Source organism: Thamnophis sirtalis, unplaced genomic scaffold, assembly GCF_051295495.1.
Source record: "Thamnophis sirtalis isolate CommonGarterSnake01/CBP01778 unplaced genomic scaffold, rThaSir2_p1.2 scaffold_7, whole genome shotgun sequence".
NCBI classification, from domain to species: Eukaryota; Metazoa; Chordata; class Lepidosauria; order Squamata; family Natricidae; genus Thamnophis; species Thamnophis sirtalis.
The window spans coordinates 63,550,369-63,571,245 of record NW_028261387.1 but is presented as its reverse complement, the minus strand read 5'-3'; the positions used below and the strand labels follow the sequence as shown (position 1 = coordinate 63,571,245).

The window sequence follows — 20,877 nt, the reverse complement described above, 5'->3', positions numbered from 1 at the left end:
ATAGCTAAGCCCTAGGACATGAAGAGCTTTGAAGGTGATAACTAGCACCTTGAATTGAACAAACATGAAAGCCAACTGGCAAGCAGTGCAGCTTGCAAAGTAATTGATTCACATGTGCATAACATGATGCCCACATCAATGTCTTTCCCATGCATTCTGAACCAGGTGTAGCCTCATAATGTTCTTTAAGGGCATCCCTGTGTAAAGCATGCTACCTTAATCCAATCATGAGGTAATATGATATAGATGACTCTCTTTAGAGAGTCCAGGAAAATTACAACTGGTTTATTAGATGTACCTGTTCAAAGGACATCTTGGCCACAGCTTACATTTTGTTCTATGAGCAGAAGCTAAAACTTCAAATGGACCCCCAGATTGCATACAAGTCTCCTATAGGGAAATGCAGTCTGATTTGAGAGTCAACAAAGAATCCTTCTGGATGGGAGTGGGGCAGCGGTAAATAGACATAGTCTGTGGTCAGAACTTGTTAGGACTGACCCTTAATCTGTTCCTCCCCATCTAGACCTGCACTTCTTCCAGGCACTGGGTTAGGACTTCAGCGGCATCTCTTGACAAGCCAGGAGTTAACAAGCACTGTTGGATATATTTGATGCTGTTACTATCGTGAAGATTTGCACAAAATATGTATGTTAAAATATGATTTAAACCATTAAAAACTGATATTTTAACTGCACCACATGAATATACTTCTAATAAATTTTTGTAAATTTTGATTAGAAATTTATAGCTTTTTCAAACAGTTCTATTTAAAAATATTCTTGTTGGTATAGAGCAAGAATGTATAATGTTACCCCATCGGTATACAGTATGCTTTACTAAATAACATAAGAAAAATTAGTTTATTCCAAAATGATTATAGATTACATTCAGGTGGGGAACAGACAGGTGTAACATAATCTTAAATGTGTAGTTACAGAAAGATTTATTTAGAACCAAAATTTCACAAGAAACGTAGGATTTAAGCAGAAAATAAGCACTGATGCATAAAAGAGAACAAAAAGATAGGAATTTTTTTTAAAAAATAGCTGGCATCAAATAGCTGATTCTCTTTTTTCAGGTCATGTTTTGGGAATTTGGTGAAACCTACAATATAATTTAACTTTCACTATTAAATATATTATAAACATCAGGTGCTGACTGGTTTTTAATGTACTTTGTTTGATTTTGACTCGATAGGTTCTCTGAGCGTGGTTGTTTTCTTGCAGACATTTCATTACCCAAACTAGGAAATTTAATCATCATTTTGACTTGGTCTTTATGAACCCAGCTGTTGTTTGCTTAATCAGAATTTGTTTATCAGTGATATACAGTTAGCCCTCCACTTACAGCTATTTCTTTAGCAACTGCTCAAAGTTATGATGGCACTGAAAAAAGTTACTCTTACACTTAACTATCACAATGTCTCCACCCTCAATGATTTGGCACTTGGCAAATGTTTCATACTTACAATGTTGCCATGTCCTGTGGTCACATGTTTGCCATTTAGGATTTTTTGATAAGCAAAGTCGAAGATCCAGCAGGGAAAGTTGGAAGTTTATGATTACATGATGTCTTGTTTAATTACCATAGTGATTTGCCTGAGGAACGCAGCAAAAAATGTTTTAAAATTCAGTATGATTGTACAATGCTTCACTTAATGAGTAGTACCATTTAATACATTTTTTGGTCCATATTGTAGTTGCAAATCAAGGACTACCTGTAAATGTAACATGTGAACCCAGCTAGTTATGAAATTAAGCCAGCACTTGCTGTCTTTAAGCCAGTTAAACGTTTCTTTGTGTATTTCATTTATTACACCACAAATTTCAATATGAGTTGCATGTATAAAAATTATTATTGGAATGTTATCCAAATCTGGCAATTAGTCTCTGATTCTTTTATTGGAGTAGGGATTCAGATACTTCAGACACAGTTATCCATAAATAGATTTAAGATGCATGTCCAGTATTGGATCAATACAAACATTTTAGAAAATATATTTTGTAAATTCTTTTTAGATGCCATTTTAAGGCAGTCCTTCAATTGTAATTATTACAATAAGGCATAATGAGTATTTTTGGGGAAAATGCAGTTAAAAGTAAGACACTCAATTCATTATATAATGTGCATATTGAAACAATAAAATTATTAGATTTTTATCCCAACTTTGTATACATAATTCAAGCCACATACTTATTACTCCTGCTTCCTATGTTTCTACAACAGCAACCCTTGTAAGGTTGGTTGGGCTCAGTGAGAGTGATTGGTCCAAAGTTACCCAATTGGCTTTCGTACCTAATGGAGGTATAAAACTCATAGTCCCCTGGTTTCTAGGCCACTACCTTAACCACTACACCAAATTGGCTCTCTAAACTATAACATAGATAGGAAAAATTATGCAGAAATACTTCTAGAAACAATGCCTGTTTTGTAACATTGTCTAAACAATGTGTGTTGTGTCAAAACTGTAAAAAAGCTTTTTCTTATTTCAGTAGGAAACAACTCTCCAATTTAATTGGTATGTTTATTAATTGAGAGAGACTTTTTCTTCCATATCAGTTTTGACAATTCTTTGGGATTAACAAATTAAATAGAACTAGTACTTTATGAGAAGATTTTTCAGCTGTTTATAATGTGCAGATCAGCATTGGGAAACTTGAGGCCAAGGACATCCTCAATGGAAAATACCTGGTCTTCCAATGGGCATGATAGTGACAAAAAACCTAGAAGGAATAACGATGATACCTTTTGGGGAGGTTTTGTTAAAGTAACTTTGTTAAGTAGTGTTAACAATTAGTTCCCTCTTTTTGATGTTGTTAAGATTAATTGTACCTCCAAGTGTTAGTGAAGAGGTCAGATTTAAATAGGAAATGGTGCTCAACTTTAAATCTTAAGTGAAAAATATGGGTGGGGAGGAATTGCCAGTACTTACAGAAATGTGTTACAAACCAAAATCAAATTTTTAGCCATTTAAAACTTTTAATCTTACTTGTTTTTGCCTCCCATGTTTCCATCTGGGTGCAAGACACAAACTCCACCCCAATAATAATAAAGTGCAAGCAGTTTAAACATTATAACCATAACTGCCTAGACTTCTTACTTTGTCTCATCCCATCAATTAATTATTTCTGTTTGGAGTACTGGATGCTTCATGAAAATTCTAAAATTAATCCGTACTTCTTGTGTGCACAAATATGACATGTTAGTGCTAGTGTATTCTTTACTATGTTCTGTCAAGGAACTTATGACATGCACTGTTCAACTCACAGTGTACATTACTGAAAATATCTTCAACCCAAGCAAGATGTCAGTTATGACGGATGGTGGTTTTCAATTTCTCAATTAAAACTAGGATGCAATACTTATTACCTTACTCATCCTAGAATTTCAGTTATGTCATGAGTTTTATTAATGTTGAAATAAATATGTATGCAAACATGTAATTTAAGAAATCATAAATCCCTTTTAAAATATTTATTTATTGGATTATGTGCTGCCCATCTGGTTCGAAAGCAAACATTAGAAATAAATTAAAGTACTAACATTTTGCACTCTTAAGATGAATCCTAGCATGAGGTTTTATGAATTATTCAGATTTTAATGTTTTTGCATTCATTACAGTAAAACTACAATTATAGTTTTATGTACAGTACTACACGTCAGACACTGAAGCACACAGAATAAAGAAAATCAGTTAATATTAAACTACAGACCTGTCAAAATGCACTGTACAAGAAATATATAACTACAATATATTTTCCAAAGGGGGGGTATCTGTTACAGAAAATGGTGTTATTTTGTACTTGTTCATCAGAATTTTTTTCTGATGTTTTTAGTTTAAAAGTTCCAGAGGATAACATTATTGAATAAAAATCAGTTTCAGGTAGGTGAAACTTCTAGTACATGATTGTTTGGCAATTGGTATTTTTCAGTTGTGTAGATTTAGCTGCCTGCCTGTTTAACAAATCATTTTATTCCTATTTGTATTGTATTACAAGTGCTACTCGATTCTGAAATTTTCTTTCAAAGGAACATCGTTTTTATAGACATCTAAGGCACTTGAATCTATACATATGGTGATTCTCATGAATTATTTTGTGAATTGGAAAGTTGAACTTCGCTCAACTTCAATGAAATCACTGGACTATAATTTATAGTAGGTTTAAATTATTCAGATTTAAAATTAAAGGATTTTTAATTGTCTCACAGTCATCAGAACAAATCCAGTTGCACTAGTTATAAATGCTGTATTCCTTGAGAAGAAGAAATTTGAATGGCAACAGGAACAAAGAATGTAGTTGTCCATATTCCTGTGACTTTCCTCTTTTGAAAGTTCTGTACAGTAGAGTTGTTGGATTCCTTTTCTTCAAGTTACAAGATTGTTGGATTTTGTAGAAAATGCAAATTAGACAAAACCAATAGCAATAGCATTTAGTCTTAAATACCGCTTCACAGTGCTTTACAGCCCTCTCTAAACAGTTTACAGAGTCAGCATATTGCCTCCAACAATCTGGGTCCTCATTTTACCGACCTCGGAAGGATGGAAGGCTGAGTCAGCCTTGAGCCTGGTGAGATTCGAACTGGCAAATTGCAGTCAGCTAGAAGTCAGCAGAGGTAGCCTGCAGTACTGCATTCTAACTACTGCACCACCGTGGCTCAAAATCAAAGACGATATTCGTTGACATTTTATATTATTTTGCCCCCAATTGAATAGACAGGCAGTGGGCACAATGAAAAATACGTTGTAAATGTACTGAGAAAAGGTGAGAAATTTGCACATTCACAAAAGATTTGTAATGACCAGCTACAAAACAGCCATTACCTGCTGCATGCATTCTGGTCTCCTGGGATATTCTGCCACTACACAAAGATTTATGTCTTGGCTAGTGGGAACATTTTTAAATAAAACTCTTAGGTGTAACCACTTGTTCCTTATATTTTCTATGGCTGTATGTAGAGCTATGCGTATAACTTTTCATTAACCTTTATAATCAAAATGTACATAATCATAATTAATGCATAAGCATGCATTAATCAAACCACAGCTAAATTATGTAGTTTTATTGATACTGTAAAGAAATTGTTCAACCACTGAGTTGTTGTAATTTTGTCAACAAAAGTAATACATTGCAATTGATGCATATCTAATGAAATTATTGCAAAGCTGTGCAACAACTTGCTAAGAATAATGGCATTTTAATTTTGTACTTGCTTAGGGAAAATCATTTTAACACACAAATAAAGAACTGATTGACCTGAGCTAATGCAACTCATCAACAATTACTTTTGCAAACCTTTCACAAAATATATGCCAACTGTATGTTACATCTTATGAGAAATTACCCAATACGTTATCTGTATTGGACAGACACATTAAATTGTATTCGTCTTGCATCTGAAAAAAATAAAATGCTTCCGTTACTTTCATATAGGCATTTCAGCTTTCCTTTATTCAGGTTTATTCAAGTTTAGCCTACTTCTAAGAAGCTCTAGTAGCAAGCATAGCTACTTACCTTTCTTAAGTACATATAGATCTACCTTGTATTGCCTTTAGAGACAGCTTTCTATCCCAACCACAAATTCTTTAGAAGAACAACTAAAAGGTTGTTTCTTGTCAACCAAGTATTTGGCAGGTGAGCCTTTTTTTAAAGAAATGTCAATTCTTATTCAGATAAGAATGATGAAATACAGGTAGTCCTCACCATAAGACCACAGTTGAGCCCAAAATTTATGTTGCTAAGCATTTGTTAAGTGAGTTTTGCCCTATTTTACAACCTTTGCTACCACAGTTGTTAAATCAATCACTGCAGTAGTTAGTGAAGTTTGTTAAGTGAATCTGGTTTACCCATTGACTTTGTTTGTCAGAAGGTCGCAGAAGGGGATCACATGGTCCCAGGATCAAATGCGACCATTATAAAGAACATAAGTGTGAGTCAGTTGCTAACTCTTTGAATTTTGAAGATGTGACCTGAGCTGCTGATATTATTTTTTTAAGTTAGATGAGCCTAGGTCAGTGATGGTGAACCTTTTAGGGACCGTGTCCAAAGTGCGCACATGCTTCCAAACTACAAGGCGTGTGTGCATGTATTTGTGCCGCCTGTGCATATGTGTGTGCAGCCTGCGCATGCACAGCTTTCCACATGTGTAGTAGAGACCCAATGGCCGGCTGGAGGCATGTGTGCATGCGCGGTAGAGATCCGAAAGAGCTGGGGCGACGGCATTTATGCCCACAGAGAGGGCTCTGCATGCCACCTCTGGCATGTGTGCCATAGGTTCGCCACCACTGGCCTAGGTAATATTCTTTGAGCTTTAAATGATAAACATTCAACATGAATATAAATTGAGCAGAAATTATTTTCTTCAGACTCAATGGAAGTGGATATACTCACCATCACAAGTGGAAACTGAAGATGTCATTGACACCCACAAACAACATATTGATGTTTATCGAAGATATTTCTCAAGTAGAATGCGTCTAGAAAGCATTCTTTGGTGATAATCTTAATGGGGTACAGAATATCTTGCCTGATGCAAAAGTATGTGTTCCAATATATATTATAACCCTGTGTGCAGTTTATAAACTTTTTTTTAGGAACATTAAAATGCAAAATAGCTCTCTCTCAAGAACTTTTATTTTGGTGATGTCCTATTTGTATTTTAAGGCTATTTTTGCAAAATATAGTGTTGCAGGAGATTAAGATAGAGAAAAATGGGCATAATTTTCAAATATGGAGAAAATGCATATACAATATATGCAGTTTTTTGATAGTGAATGAATATTCGTCATCTCAGGGAAGGCAGCTTTTTTTCTTTGACATTTTTCACAGATGGTATTTATTACTTAACCTAGAGCTATGGTGTCATAACAAGGAAAACCTTATCAAACAATTTTGAGTTTTTCCAAGGAAAAAAAGCTGTGTTGCATCTTTAGGTCCTGTGTTCCACTTAGTACCTATAATTCATTGAGTAGCTTTCATTTATTTTAGTTAGAAAATATATTTACTATTTTGTTTAAAATGCGATATTAAGGGAGATCCAGTTTAATTTCCTAGGTGGAAAGAAATATAAGCCAGAAATAAATAATAGCAGATATTTTGGCATCATTTAAATCTTAGCTATCAAAGAGTAGTTATTGGAAATTCAAAAGTTGTAAAGCTTCATTTGTTCCATTTCAGTGAAGGTGTGGATTAGATACATGTCTTTGGACCCCATTGGCATATATGTTCAATAAAACTTGAGGGTATTCTCTGTAATACTGTTGATGACAATTTCATAATGTTAATACTGTTTTCAATTCTCAATTTTGTTGCACTCATTCTAGTATACTGCTGCATTCCTTGTTTGTAAATAATAAAAATCTTGAGTAAATTTAAAATTTAATGAGTTTTGGAACATTGCACAAGCATTATAGTTGTCTTACTGAAATAAAAAAAAACCTGTTTCCTTCCAAATTCAGATGAGATATGCATATATTCGGTGCAAGCTTTAGGTTTTATTACCCCAAAATAATGCCAAGCTAAATGGCTAACATTTGGTTGAAGTCAAGATACTCAGTTAAATTACAAAGATTGCATAATTAATAATCTCATTTACTAAATTTTATAGTAATAAACACTTATTTTTAAATGAAGACTTATATCCAATATAGAAAACTAGTTAAATGTTTCTAGATAATAAAAGTGGAATTATAGCTGTGTATATTAATGTATCTTATGTAGAATAGTTTTATACAGGGGGTATCTTCTTAGTAGCTTCTCTGCTTCATTCTCTTGGAGATATGCAATTACATACATACATATTAATTACAAAAAATTAATTATATTAAAATTAATTACTAAACTTTGGATTAATTCTAGAACTACATATGTAACATGTAGACATGTAATATGTTCCATACTTGTCCTATACATGTTTGGGAATAACAGAAAATTTAAAAACAGTTTGAAAGATCAGAAGACTAACAGTATTCTATGTAAAAACTATCTTTCAATGTGTGTACAACTAGAACACATAAATGTAACCAAATGTTAGGTGCAAACAATCAGATCCACAGGTGAAGAGTTCAATAAGCTATTTTATTGTTCATGGCTATTTCACAGGAATTTTCCCTGACTTGCAGTCTGCATCTGAACCAGACTGCATAAGATTCAACAGCATTGAGTATGTGTGTGTGTGGGGGGGGGGGATTGAACTCCAATTCTTGTGACTGTGTAATAATTCTAGGCTAATTCTCTGCTTGACTCTTCCCCCCCTGGCTCAGCCAGTCTCTCCAATACCAAACAAGTGAAGGATATTGCTGGCTTCAAATTGAAATTATACACACACCATGTAAGAGCACAGTGAAAGTTTACCCCACTATTTACACTTGATGTTACTATATATTAGTAATGCAGCTAGTAATGAATTAAAATTCATTCCAAAGTTAATAAATATTAATATTTTCCAAAATATTATATTCATTGTGAAAATACATAATTGGATTTGCTGAACTAATGTGACAAGTAAAACTGGTCATTTTGGAAATGTAATTGAGAATCAGAATTGAAAAAAGGTATAAGCAGTTTAGTAAGAAATATTTATTAATTGTAGGATGCCCAGCAGGTGGCAGCACCTAGTTAACCTGACTGATCTAAAAGAGGACCTCCAGTAGGATGTAGTTAAGGAAAGGCTTGAGATCTCCAACAATACATCTGTTCTAAGTTTAAATGAAGTTACTTATTTTATGGCAGTTACATTCAGGTATAATGGAGAGAGAATCTACAATAGTGCCTTGTTTTGCTGATTAAAACAGCTGTCCATATATTATATATATTTCACATACTGGAAATTTGTTTAAAGACTCAAATTTCTCCAAAATAAAAGTGAATTGAAGCATCTTGAGATCTTGTTCTATAAGCGTTTTCACTGTTATGACAATGTGGATAATAATCTCTCATTGATACATCTTATATTCTGCACAGCAAACTCAGAATTACTATGCCTTTTCTGCTGTTTAGTTTTGGAAAATAAATGCAATACAGGAAATATATAAACCAATTTTTTAAAAAAAAATACAAATAAAGTTGAATAAAGACAGTGAAACTTCTGATTAATAAATATAATGCATAACAGATGAGAAAGAATTACCAAGTATCCTAGATTTGATAATAAATTCATTGGAAGCAATGCACTTATTTCAGAAAATATCACCATTTCTGAGGTCAAGTAATACACTAACATTACTATATATGTAACTAAACCCTGACTAGAAACATAATTATGGGAGACACTGATGTTCTTAAATATAAGAAAGAATAGTTTTTAAATTACTGATCAGAAATGTTCTCTTTGTGTCCTTATTCCACTGTAAAATAGAATCATTTTATTCACAATAATGTTTTTAGCTCATTTGACCCAACCTAGTAATTTGTTACTCATAGGGAATATCTCCAAATATTTGAAATTATGTTCCATTCACACAAGACTTCTACAGTACTGTAAAGCATATCAAAAAATAGGGAAGGGAAGGAAGGAAGGACTAACCAGCTTGCAGCCTACTATCTTAAAAAGGTTTAATATTAAAACAAAAAACCCTGTTCTAAATCGTTACAACATGAAACACCAGATTATTTTGCATAATTGTTTTGGAATCTGGGAGCACCAAGTAGTCTGCTCTATTTTTCAATATATAATTGATGAACCTACAACTGACTATAATTATAAGCAATACCAACTACAGGGATATGTATACCAATCATGCAAATGATCCAAGTGATTATCATCCCTAGAAAACTATTGAAAAAGCAGAATATTAATGTAATTGTGATTTAGCAATAGAATACCCAATCTAACAGATTACATCCGTTTCTGGTTCAAATATTTTCTATACATATACTTTTTCCTGATTGAGTTTCTAAACATTATATAAATCAAATCCTAATGTTTTGCCCTGGATTACTGGGATGGTGCTGTGGCTGAACATATATTATGTCATCCCCAAGAACTAGTTCATTCTTATCCCCATATTTCTGGGAAACTGACATTCCTGTAGTGTAGTAGTATTCATATTCTAGCTTATGTATTTTTTTTTTTTGGAAACACAATTGAGAGTTTTAAGAGTTAAGATAGCATGGTAGTGAGAGGTAAAGTGTAGAGGAGATGGGCAGCCTAAAAAATTAATAAATAAAAGTAAATAAAAGGATTTCAAATATAATTATGTGTATTTTTACCTGAGAGGTACTAGATACAATAGGCTTTTTTTTTTTTTACAGATAGGTGTAGGATTGGCTGTGATGCTCCAGTTGCACACACACCTAGGAGTCCCATTAAGCCTTATATATCATAAATAGAGGTAGTTCTTTATCGGTTCCTTAGTGGCCATTCAAAGTTATATTGCACTCCCCCCCTCCTGCAGAAGGTAATTATGATCTAGTTCTGGAGTTCTGATGGCTGCACACACCCACTCCATGTTTTGGACTCTTGGCAACTAACTCACTTTTGTCGCTGGTTGCATTGTTCCATGGTCATGTGACTGCGATTTATGATGATGCTTTCCAGTTTTGGCCTTTTTGGCTGGTTTGTAGCAAAGCACACTCCTAGGAATCATTGCTTCATTAATGACCACTGCAAAAGGTTTAAAAATAGGTTCAGTCCTATTGGATGCCTTGGCTTATCACTAGCATGACTTACGATGGGAATTCTGGGCTCCATTATGGTAAAAATATGGGTACAAATTGAGATGCTGTTAACGTTTGTAGGGATGATCATGCACACAAACAAAGCATGAGGCTATGGCAAAAGAGAAGATGAGGTGTCTTCCAAATTTTGACTTTTTTACTGTAAGTCACACTGAAGGTTACATGTATCTCAATCTTCAGGAAGTAATGTGTATATACACCAGTAAGATTCCATGCAATGGGTAGCTTAGGGAACTTATTTTGAGCTATTTGAATCATATAAACCAAATGTAAATAGCCATGGGATGGGCTATGGCAGATCTGAAGCAGGTGATGCAAATCTATAAAGTGGTCGGATGGGTTGGACACAACTGAATGGCTGATGATGATGAAATGGCTTTTAGACACCAGTAATTTTTAACTGCCACGAGTGTAAACTCTTCAAACATCCAGAGTAGATCCCTCTTGGTTATGAAATGTGTAAAATCACATAACTTTATAGAGGCTTTTATGTTTCTTCACTTTTCTTTATACTGTTTGCAGTTTACATGTATAGTAGCAGTCAGACTAAAACAGCTTCTCATTTGTTCATTTACTTAAATCTCTCTTGGAGTACTATTACATATTCTGATTAGCATAGCCTTTTTCAACTTGAGTTTTTCAAAATATCTTGAACTGCTCTTGGAGTGTCTTGGATTACATCTAGAAAGGTTCAGATTGGAAAATATTATAGTAACAAGGCAAATGAAAAATATTTTGGTAAGGATGGGCCCATTAGAAGCTTAAATACACACACACACCCCTTCCCATCCCTTAAAATCAAAATAAGAGTGGCTGGCAGTATTGGTGATCCCAAAGGCATAAGTTTCCTGAAAGGATGGTGGTGAGTATTTTAACCGGCTAGTTCAACATGAGTAATAAGGCAAAAACATCATTCATTCTACTATCAGGAAGTACAGGATAACATTTTCTCAGAAATGTAAATACTGTAAAATCTAACTTGAGCCATTGGGCTTTGAGATCTTTGAGATGGTAAATTAATATACCATCTAGCTGATCTTACGTGAACGGGGAAAAAACCTTCAACAACCCAGTACTGATTAACACTTGAATGGAAGACTACCAGAAATCTCTGGGACTAGCCTAAGGAATTGAGCAAATTTCCCAGAAGGCAGTGGCAAGCCACTTCTATACAGTTACCAAAGAAAAGTACATTTGTGTGTCTTTGCAGCCACCAGAAGTCAAGCTTTGCTGTGTTTTCATTTTTTTAAACATGCCATTTTATAACAATATTCCATCTAATATTTTGTTTTTTTCATGGTCCAGATATATACATAGTAAGATACAGAGATATACATTTTGTAGGGCTTACAATGATGTCTGTAGCTTTGTGCTCTTGCAAGCGTCAATTTGACAAAACTACCAGATGATTTAGTATGAGTATCTTAATTGTATTCTCTTGAAGTAGCTCTTGGACAAATAGTGCTGTAAATTAAATATCAGTGTCAAGTCAGCAGCACTGCAATTGCAGGTAAACCCATCGATATAGATGGGGCGGGAGAGCAATTAAAGGATCCTTTCAAATGAAAAGTCAGTGCAAATTATTGTATTTTCTGCTTTTTCAATGCCTCCCTTAGATTACTCCCAGTTTTACTTTTAGCATCCTGCCTGGCCTTTACTTTTCTTTTTCTCATTTTCAAGTATCTTCCCTACTAACATTACAGCTTCCTCCATTTCTGATATGTATATCTTCAGTGCTAGAAAGGAGAATCAACCCCACTCCCTTCTGGTACGGAATATATTACCTAAATTAGTAATGAAACATCTACAAGCAAATAACCAAAGCTCAAAGATCAACAAGGACTTTATTGTTAGAAATTTGTTACTCAGTAAATAACAACAGTGCTTGCTTTAGGTATGGAAGATACATATATTACACTGACTCCTACTGTTCTTTTTTCAATCTTTTCCATATTTGCACGTCTGACAATTACTGTCACAAATTAATGTTTATCTGATTTGATCTGAATTACATGTTTGTGGCAGCAAAGCTTTTGGCAATAAACTGATTCAGCATAGAACGTTCATGGACATTATAGTTGGTCAGGAAACAAAGCCTGCAGCAAGAAATGCTGACAGTTGAATTTCTTTATAGGAATACTAGCTTGGTTACAATCAAACCATCACAGACTATGAATGCAGTGGTGCCTTATATGGGGATGCTGGGGAACTAAGTCTAGGGACAGATCTACCCAGTAACTGTACCTCCATCCACTACTGGACTTTGCAGAAGAATATGCTGCTCTGAATCTTGCCCATACAACGTGTCCTTGCTGTGCACCCAGAATGGGTTGATGTGGCATTGCTTTCCCTTAGTTTTAACATGTGCTACTCTGCTTTAAAGGAAATGAGTTTCCTGAGAACACAGCATGATCCGCTCTACTATTCTTCCAGTTGGCATTTGGGTTGTTGCACATTGCTCCCCGTTTTTGGTCCCTGTCTTGTTATTTGTTGTTGACTGCAATTGAGAAGGCTTTAGGTAACAAAGTCCATTGATGCTTTTAGGGAATAACATCCAAAAGTCAGTGGATAATGATGTGACACAAAAACCATGAAAAAAAATAGGTTGAACTGCCCCAGATGCTAAATATGCCTAAGTCCTAAGTAAAAAGTCTTACTGTTGTCTTAGAGTCAGTTGTTCTACTTATGTAAGCAGCAAGTACCACTAACAACGGTAGCTTCCGGTATGACAAAAATGCCTGTTGTATGAATTGCTTATAATCGGTAGTCACAAGGGCAAGAAGGTAGGACAGAAATAGGCAATTAACTCAAAGCAAAAGTCAAAGAGAATGATTAGAGAAGAAAATTGGGAGAAAAGGGGGAAAATTGAAAAAAGGTGTAAGGAGGACAGAATAGCCAAATATCATAATTTAAAATTGGCAATGGATTAATAAACTAGCATGCAATGAAACCTTGAAAAAAATAAAATAGAGCAAAGTAGCAGAGCAAGAATGTACCCAACTGACTACTGATAGAACTATACAGGAAACCATATATTAAAAGAACGAGCTTTTAATTTCTATACCTAAGTCTTAAACTGCTGAATTTTAAATTTCTGGATCTGATAGGGTGTCTCTTGTTTGTTCTGACTTTCACTGCAATATTATATGGCAGTCCCTAGAAAAAACAAATATTTTTCTTCATTTTAATACAAAGTATTGTTAGCATGCTAGTACATGCTCTCTTATATAAGCTGGTTGATATTCAGGTTTACCTTTCACACTGCTTTGAGAATTACATAAAGCAGTTGACTTCACACATCCCACTGTGTGCATGTAAGTGTAGTTTGATGCTTTAGTGTTTGAAGCTAATATTCATTGGCTTAAATGTGTTTCTTGTGTTAGAGATGTTCGCAATAGTTTTCAGGTATCAAGTCAGTTATCTTCTCAATTCTTTGTTTTTTTGCTATTGTCTAATACTGTATTAGACATTGGGATGCACAATTATCTAGAAATTTGATTTTTAAAATTAAATGTCTTTTCAAAGTAAGTGATAAACTATTTTAACTTTTGAAATGGTTTTTTTCAGTTATTCATCAATATGAGGTTATTGTAAAAAAACTATTGAAATGTCACCAATGCAACACATGTTTTTTTTGTAACAATTACTGGTATGTAACAAATGTGTTACATAGATTTTATTTGGCGACTACTGTTGTCTGAAAAAAACTAAAAAAATATTTAGCTGTATATATTAATATTTTAATAGCTGAAATTTCTATGTATGTTTTAAGTATGCAGAAACTGTTTCATATTGTGCTTTCTATGGTTGTTCAGATATGGGACTCAATGTAGCCAAAACATGCATTTATATTTTATGTGTCCATGTATTCAAGAGGCAGATGGCTTTATATTGGTATATCTGGTCTAATGTGTCTGAAACTGGTGTGGTATCAGTATTTTGAGAATCTGGGAGTGGAGTGAGAGTGACAGAACCGTAACAACAGAAACTGAATAGATTGTAGCATTTCATTCATTGTTGTTATGATTATGCATTTGGCACTCTGCAGCAGTGATTTTTTGTGTGTTTGTGTGTTACATGGGACTGCTGACATGGTTGCTATCGTTTAGTCCTTTTTTGCTTTTGAAATTATTTACATTAGGAAGAAAAACTTAAAAGTTAGTTCTCTGAACTTTTATCTGTTTCTATACCTTTTAAAATACATTTAATACATTTTGATGAAAAAGATTTGGCTGTACATAAGGATTGGTATTCAGCCAAATTCATTCAGATTTGTTAACATTTGTGTTCCATTCTTTGATTGGTTTTTAAAAAAGTAAAAATGTAAGTGGAATCTACTGTTTTGTATTGTTTTAAAGTACTACTATGAAAACAATATTAAACAAAAGATTATGTATCTGCCTGTTGATCAGATTATGTATCTGATGAATATATATTCATCATGCTAAAAGTGGTTGCTGTATGGTTATTTTCATAATACTATAAATACATTTTGATGAAAAAGACTTGGCTGTACATAAGGATTGGTATTCAGCCAAATTCATTCAGATTTGTTAACATTTGTGTTCCATTCTTTGATTGGTTTAAATGCCAAAAGAATAGTAACAATAAGAAACCAATACGGAATTAATAAAGAACATTATCAACAAATGCATTGATATATAAATCAATCCAGATTCCTTAAGCATTGTACACTAAATTTATCATTTAATGACTATTCTTTTTTTCTTCCAATCTGTTTATAGATGGCTCAGTGCGTGATCAAGGTTGAACTGTCCATATCCTGTGACAATCTGATTGATAAAGATGTTGGCTCAAAATCTGATCCTCTGTGTGTCTTGCTTCAAAATGTTGGTGGCGATCAATGGACTGAAGTAAGGAATTTTTGATGGTAATAAATTTACCATACAATAAATTTAGGGAAAACCTGTTGATAGAGATTGGTTTTAAATATATTAAGTTAACTTCAGTGGAAACAACACCAAGGAACTATTTTTGGCAAATTTGGTGATAAATGCATTACATTTCAGTCCCCATAAACAACCATAAACCCAATTAAATTATCCCAAAATGAGTTTTATTAGTACATTCAATTGTTTAGTTACTTAACTAGTTATTTAACATTTTCTATTTTAAAATGTATTTATTGTTAAATAATTTTTGCTCCTTGTTATTGAATAGTTTGAGATGGGAAAAAGAAATAGACTGCAATGAGAAAGGAATTCTTACTCAATTTTTTGGATTCCTTACATAGTGGTTTTTATCTGTTGCAGATAATATACATTTTCTTTTTAATATTTAAAGCATTATTATTGCATTTTATTTATTCCTTCTAATTATTTGAAGCAGCATTTGGCTATAACATGTTTCAAGAACTTTATTTTTAGCAATTACACAGACAAACCTTCTCCAGGATGATCTGACCCCAGTCAGGCTCTTTAGATCTTCCCAAACCTAACTGTCGTTTTAATAGAATCCATTCACTTTGCTGCAGGTTGTATTCTTTTTTGCTTTCCTTTTACCTTTGTCAGCATTATGTAGAAAAAATACTGGACACAATATCTCAAAGACTATGTTTTTTCTTTCTTTTTCATTCATGTACATATGAATATGTGGTTTATTTAATATATTGTTTGACATAGAATGGGGCAGTGTGGTGGTTCAGCAGTTAAAATGTTGCACTTGTCAGCTGTGAGGCCAGCAGCCCAGGTTTGAGACTGAAGCGCCATGTGATGGGGTGAGCTCCCATCCTCACCCCAGCGCCTGCCAAACTAACAGTTTGAAAGCGTGCAAACTTGAGTAGATAAATAGGTAGCACTTCAGTGGAAAAGCAATAGCGTTCCATGACATCATGCTGGCCACGGAAATGTCTTCAGATAACGCTAGCTCAGTGGCCTTGAAACAGACATTAGCAACAACATCTCCTATAGTCAGCATTGACTATAGCAGAGTAAAATCTGCAGGGACTCTTTTATCTTTTTTACCTTGAAATGGAATAGGAAAACTCAACATTTTATTCAATCACAAGTTGGTCCTATTAAAAATCTTTCTGTCCCATAGCATAAAATTTTATAATGGACCAATATATGGTAGGTACACATAATTCTGTAAATTTGATTTCTGTAAATTTGATTTCAGTTAAAATGAAAATAGATTAAAAGTATTCATTGTTACTGGTGAGGTATGCTTTCTAATTATATATAGAAAAAGTGCATCATGTTTTTCTGAACATTTTTGCTTAGGAAAAAAAAATAGACATGCTTCCTTGGATATCAACTTGCCTCACGCTACTGATCTCCCCGAGTGAAATGAAGTCCAGGGGAATGTTATATTAGGGCGTGTCAAATTTTTCAACTTTCAATGTCCAAATGTTAGGGGTGCTCAACAGTTGTGACATGCCTTGGGGATTGTAAAGATATTTTGCTTACTTTAATATAATTTAGATGTGCATGGTAAGTAACTATATTAATATCATAACTTTTGAACATTTTGTTTGTTTCATTTGCTATATAGGAATCTGTTTTTTTCACACTGCATTGTGTGTTAAGCAGCTCTTTTTATTTTTTGTTGTCCTAGTTGGATCGAACTGAAAAAATAAAGAATTGCCAGAATCCTCAATTTTCAAAAAAGCTGCTAATTGATTATTATTTTGAGAAAGTTCAGAAGCTGAAATTTGGAATATATGATATTGATAATAAGTCATATGACTTAAGTGATGATGATTACCTTGGAGGAGCTGAATGTACCCTGGGTCAGGTACTGTAAACAACTATGATCGCTAGTACTATATAAAATGTTAAGTACAGGTTTAGATTCATTTATTTTTTTGTTGGTAATGAATAAATAAAAGGAGATACTAGTATACAGAAGCTTTAAGTTAAGAAAAGAGATAGCGAATCACTGTTCTTTCTTCTGTTTTGTTATTCTTGTTGAGAGGAAGCAGGACTTCCTGTCTCTCTTGGATGCCATGTGGCAGAATCCTGTACAGCCTATTATTTCTCTGTTTCACTTGGAAGATTGCATTTATAAGTAACAGTAATAAGTAACAGTATCAGTAAAAATGGTTTGATGTCAAAAAAAAATCCACAAATTTGTGACTGCCCTTCTAAATTACTCATATCTCCTGGACATCTAAATCCATAGTTTGAGAATCCATGCTGATTAAAAATTGTCCTACCGGGCTCCCCAAGAAATGCTTTCTTCTAAAATAACCGTGCAGTGTAATCTTTTAGTAGGAAAGATTAATGAAGTTCAGATTTTTACAATATAAATAATTATAAGACATATTTTCATATTTTTCCTTGTATAATTTGAATAATAGATGCAATTTATCTTTTAGATTGTATCAAGTAAAATACTTGTTCAGCCTTTAATGTTGAAGAAAGGAAAGCCTGCAGGAAAAGGCATTGTTACGGTAAAAGGAAAACTCAGTTATAATTTATTGTGAATATATGAATTAAGTTACACATCTGTTTCTTTTAGAGTTTAATGTGTCTCAAACATTTTTCCCTTTACTTAAGCTTATATGTATCCATTGTTTGGTTTGTCATTTTTGTTATCAAACTAATTTTTAAATAAATATTCTACATTAATAGGATATCTTCCAAGATTACTAAAACAGCATTTCCTTCAACCTGCAGATTTGTGCAGAAGAGATTAAAGATACCAGAGTTGTTTCTATTGATGTTGAAGCTCGGAATTTAGACAAAAAGGTAAAAAGAAGTGTAAAAAAAAATAACTCTAGTAGTTCAGTCATTTTCTAATTTTGAAATTACTTTAATCCCAAAGCTTCAGCCTTCACCTGAGTCTATCCAGCAATGAACCTCCAGAATCTACTGAGTTAGAATCACTTATCTTAGAACTGACTCACCAGTGGTGAAAGTTGGAAACAAGCCCCTATTTTTCCATTAGAGCTTTTCTGCTTTTTTTTTTTCAGAAAAGGCAATCAATAAGTCTCATTTGAACATGGAAATGAGGCAACAGGCCTAGACCTGGTGTTTGAGGTTGTGTGTGTGCAGTACTTCTACCCTATATTATCCCAATGCTATTAGTGTTTTAATAAAGGATGCCTCCTTCCATGCTGCTGGCTTACACATATCAATATCTTATGCTAGATAGCAGAAAAGTATCCTTCCCTTTATCTGGTACAGGACATTGTCAGCAGCAAAAGGCACTCCCAGGAGTCCTTGGCTACTTCCAGCTCAGTTTTCCTTCCCTAAGTAACTAGGGCAAAATGGAAACTGGATTCAGAGGGCACACATATTGCATATCTGGTACCATAGTGCCTCTGGCTTGAGGTAGCTTCCTTCTGTAGACAAACAGCAACAAAGCCAAATACTTTTTGCAGGAACTTCTTGTATGATGAAACAGCAACTTAATATGTGACAGTACTTTTGAATCCACAGTTAACATCAATTACGCTGCCCCCCCCCCCAAAAAAAATCTGTCTTTTGAGGAATAGTGGCATGTAACTCTGCCAAGATTCCTTTCACTGCATCTGCACAAAGAACAATCAACACTGGGTGCTTCAATATCTATGTAATGTCCAGGATGAACAGTGCTAAATATTACAGCAATAATGGGAAAGGTCTATCATAATTTAGAATTATATGTCTTTCACTAAGAAAACCATCTGTCTGGTATTCTCATCTCCTTATCATTATCCTGGATTGTAGCTAAAGGAGGGTTCAACTCAGTCTCATTTAGTGGGCTTCCCTCACTTTACTTCTCTTTCTTTTTTATACTTCACAATATACTGTATTTATGAGACAAAACCCATACAATGGTGTTTAATCAGTGCTTATCTTTATATAGTTCTTATCTAGTTTTAGGACTTGCATGGAGGACAGTTCATCTTTTAGGTCATATTTGTACCAAAATATTGAACATTACAACTTTAAAGCACCACTGTATGTTCAGTATCTATGGCCACATTTTTGCATTCAGTTTTATGAGACCACAATTTTAGAATTTCTTAAAAAAATAGTGAAGACTTTCTGGCTTATAGACTAGATAAACAGCTCCTTATTCCAATCAATTTTACTAGAGTAGTCTCAGTGCCTTCTGCATTCCTTAGGGATATGTCAGTCTTTTTAATTATGCAAACAGTTAGATAGGATCAGCTTTTACATTTTTGAGACATTATAGACTTAATTTTTGGGTCAATAGTGCTGCCCTTAGTAACTTCTGGTCCCATCACATAAGCCATCCTTTGGAAGTTCCTCTTGAAACCACAGTGGCAGTCACTGGAAGTAAGGGGAGATGTCCCTCTCTCTCTTACCCCACCCAGAAATCTCAAGAACAAACCTTGTTCTGTGCAGGTGCAGATCATACATGTATGAATTCACAGATGGCCACTTGAATCAGGTAGATAACTAACCAGTTTTTATACACAACTGCAACCTGAATGTCCCCTATATAGATATAGATTGGAATAATTAAGATGTGGAAGAAGACAGAGATGAAGGAAGAAATGATTGGACATTAAGTTTACTAAAACATAACATAGGCTAATTTTCTTAATGTTTCATTGAAAAGAATGAACTCCTAAAGAGAATAAAATGCCATCATAATTATGTTTCAGTTATTACAGTCAGCTAATGTTTTAATTGGGATCAACCAAAATAGCAATAGCAATAGTACTTACTTATGTACTGCTTCATAGTGTTTTTCCATCCCTCTCTAAGCAGTTTACAGAGTCAGCATATTTCCTCCAACAATCTGAGTCTTCATATTAGCCATCTCAGAAGGATGGAAGGCTGAGTCAACCTTGAGCCAGTGAGATTTGAACTGCCGAACTGCAGCTATCAGTCAGCTGAAGTAGCCTGCAGTACTGCACTCTAATCACTGTGCCACTTTGGCTCTAATAGAATAGAAAAAAATAATATGAAAATATTTGAGGTTTCCTCTTTCAGACAAAAAAATCAAGCAAAAGACTACTTGACCTATGACTACAATTAAGCTCAAAATTTATGTTGCTAAGTGAGACAGTTGTTAAGTGAGTTTTGCCCAAATTTACGGCCTTTTTGCCGAAGTTATTGAATCACGGCCATTGTTAAGTTAGTAACGGTTGTTAAGTGAATCTGGATTCCCATTTACTTTGCTTGTCAGGAGGTTGCAGAAGGTGATCACATGACCTTGGGATACTGCAACCATCATAAATATGAATCAGTTGCCAAGCATCTGAATTTTGATTACACAA

At 34.0% G+C, this 20,877-nt stretch overlaps 1 protein-coding gene across 3 annotated transcripts in view; it reads left to right on the top strand.

Moving 5' to 3' along the window:
• The window catches only part of CPNE1 (copine 1), a 54,869-nt gene that overhangs the window by 15,661 nt on the left and 18,331 nt on the right, over nucleotides 1-20,877 (top strand). For all 3 annotated transcript variants that reach the window (XM_014066619.2, XM_014066618.2, XM_087720275.1), the window contains 4 exons: nucleotides 15,422-15,550; nucleotides 17,253-17,432; nucleotides 18,016-18,090; nucleotides 18,317-18,388. In XM_014066619.2, coding sequence (XP_013922094.2) covers nucleotides 15,422-15,550; nucleotides 17,253-17,432; nucleotides 18,016-18,090; nucleotides 18,317-18,388 — 456 coding nt within the window. The remainder of the gene's footprint in view (nucleotides 1-15,421; nucleotides 15,551-17,252; nucleotides 17,433-18,015; nucleotides 18,091-18,316; nucleotides 18,389-20,877) is intronic.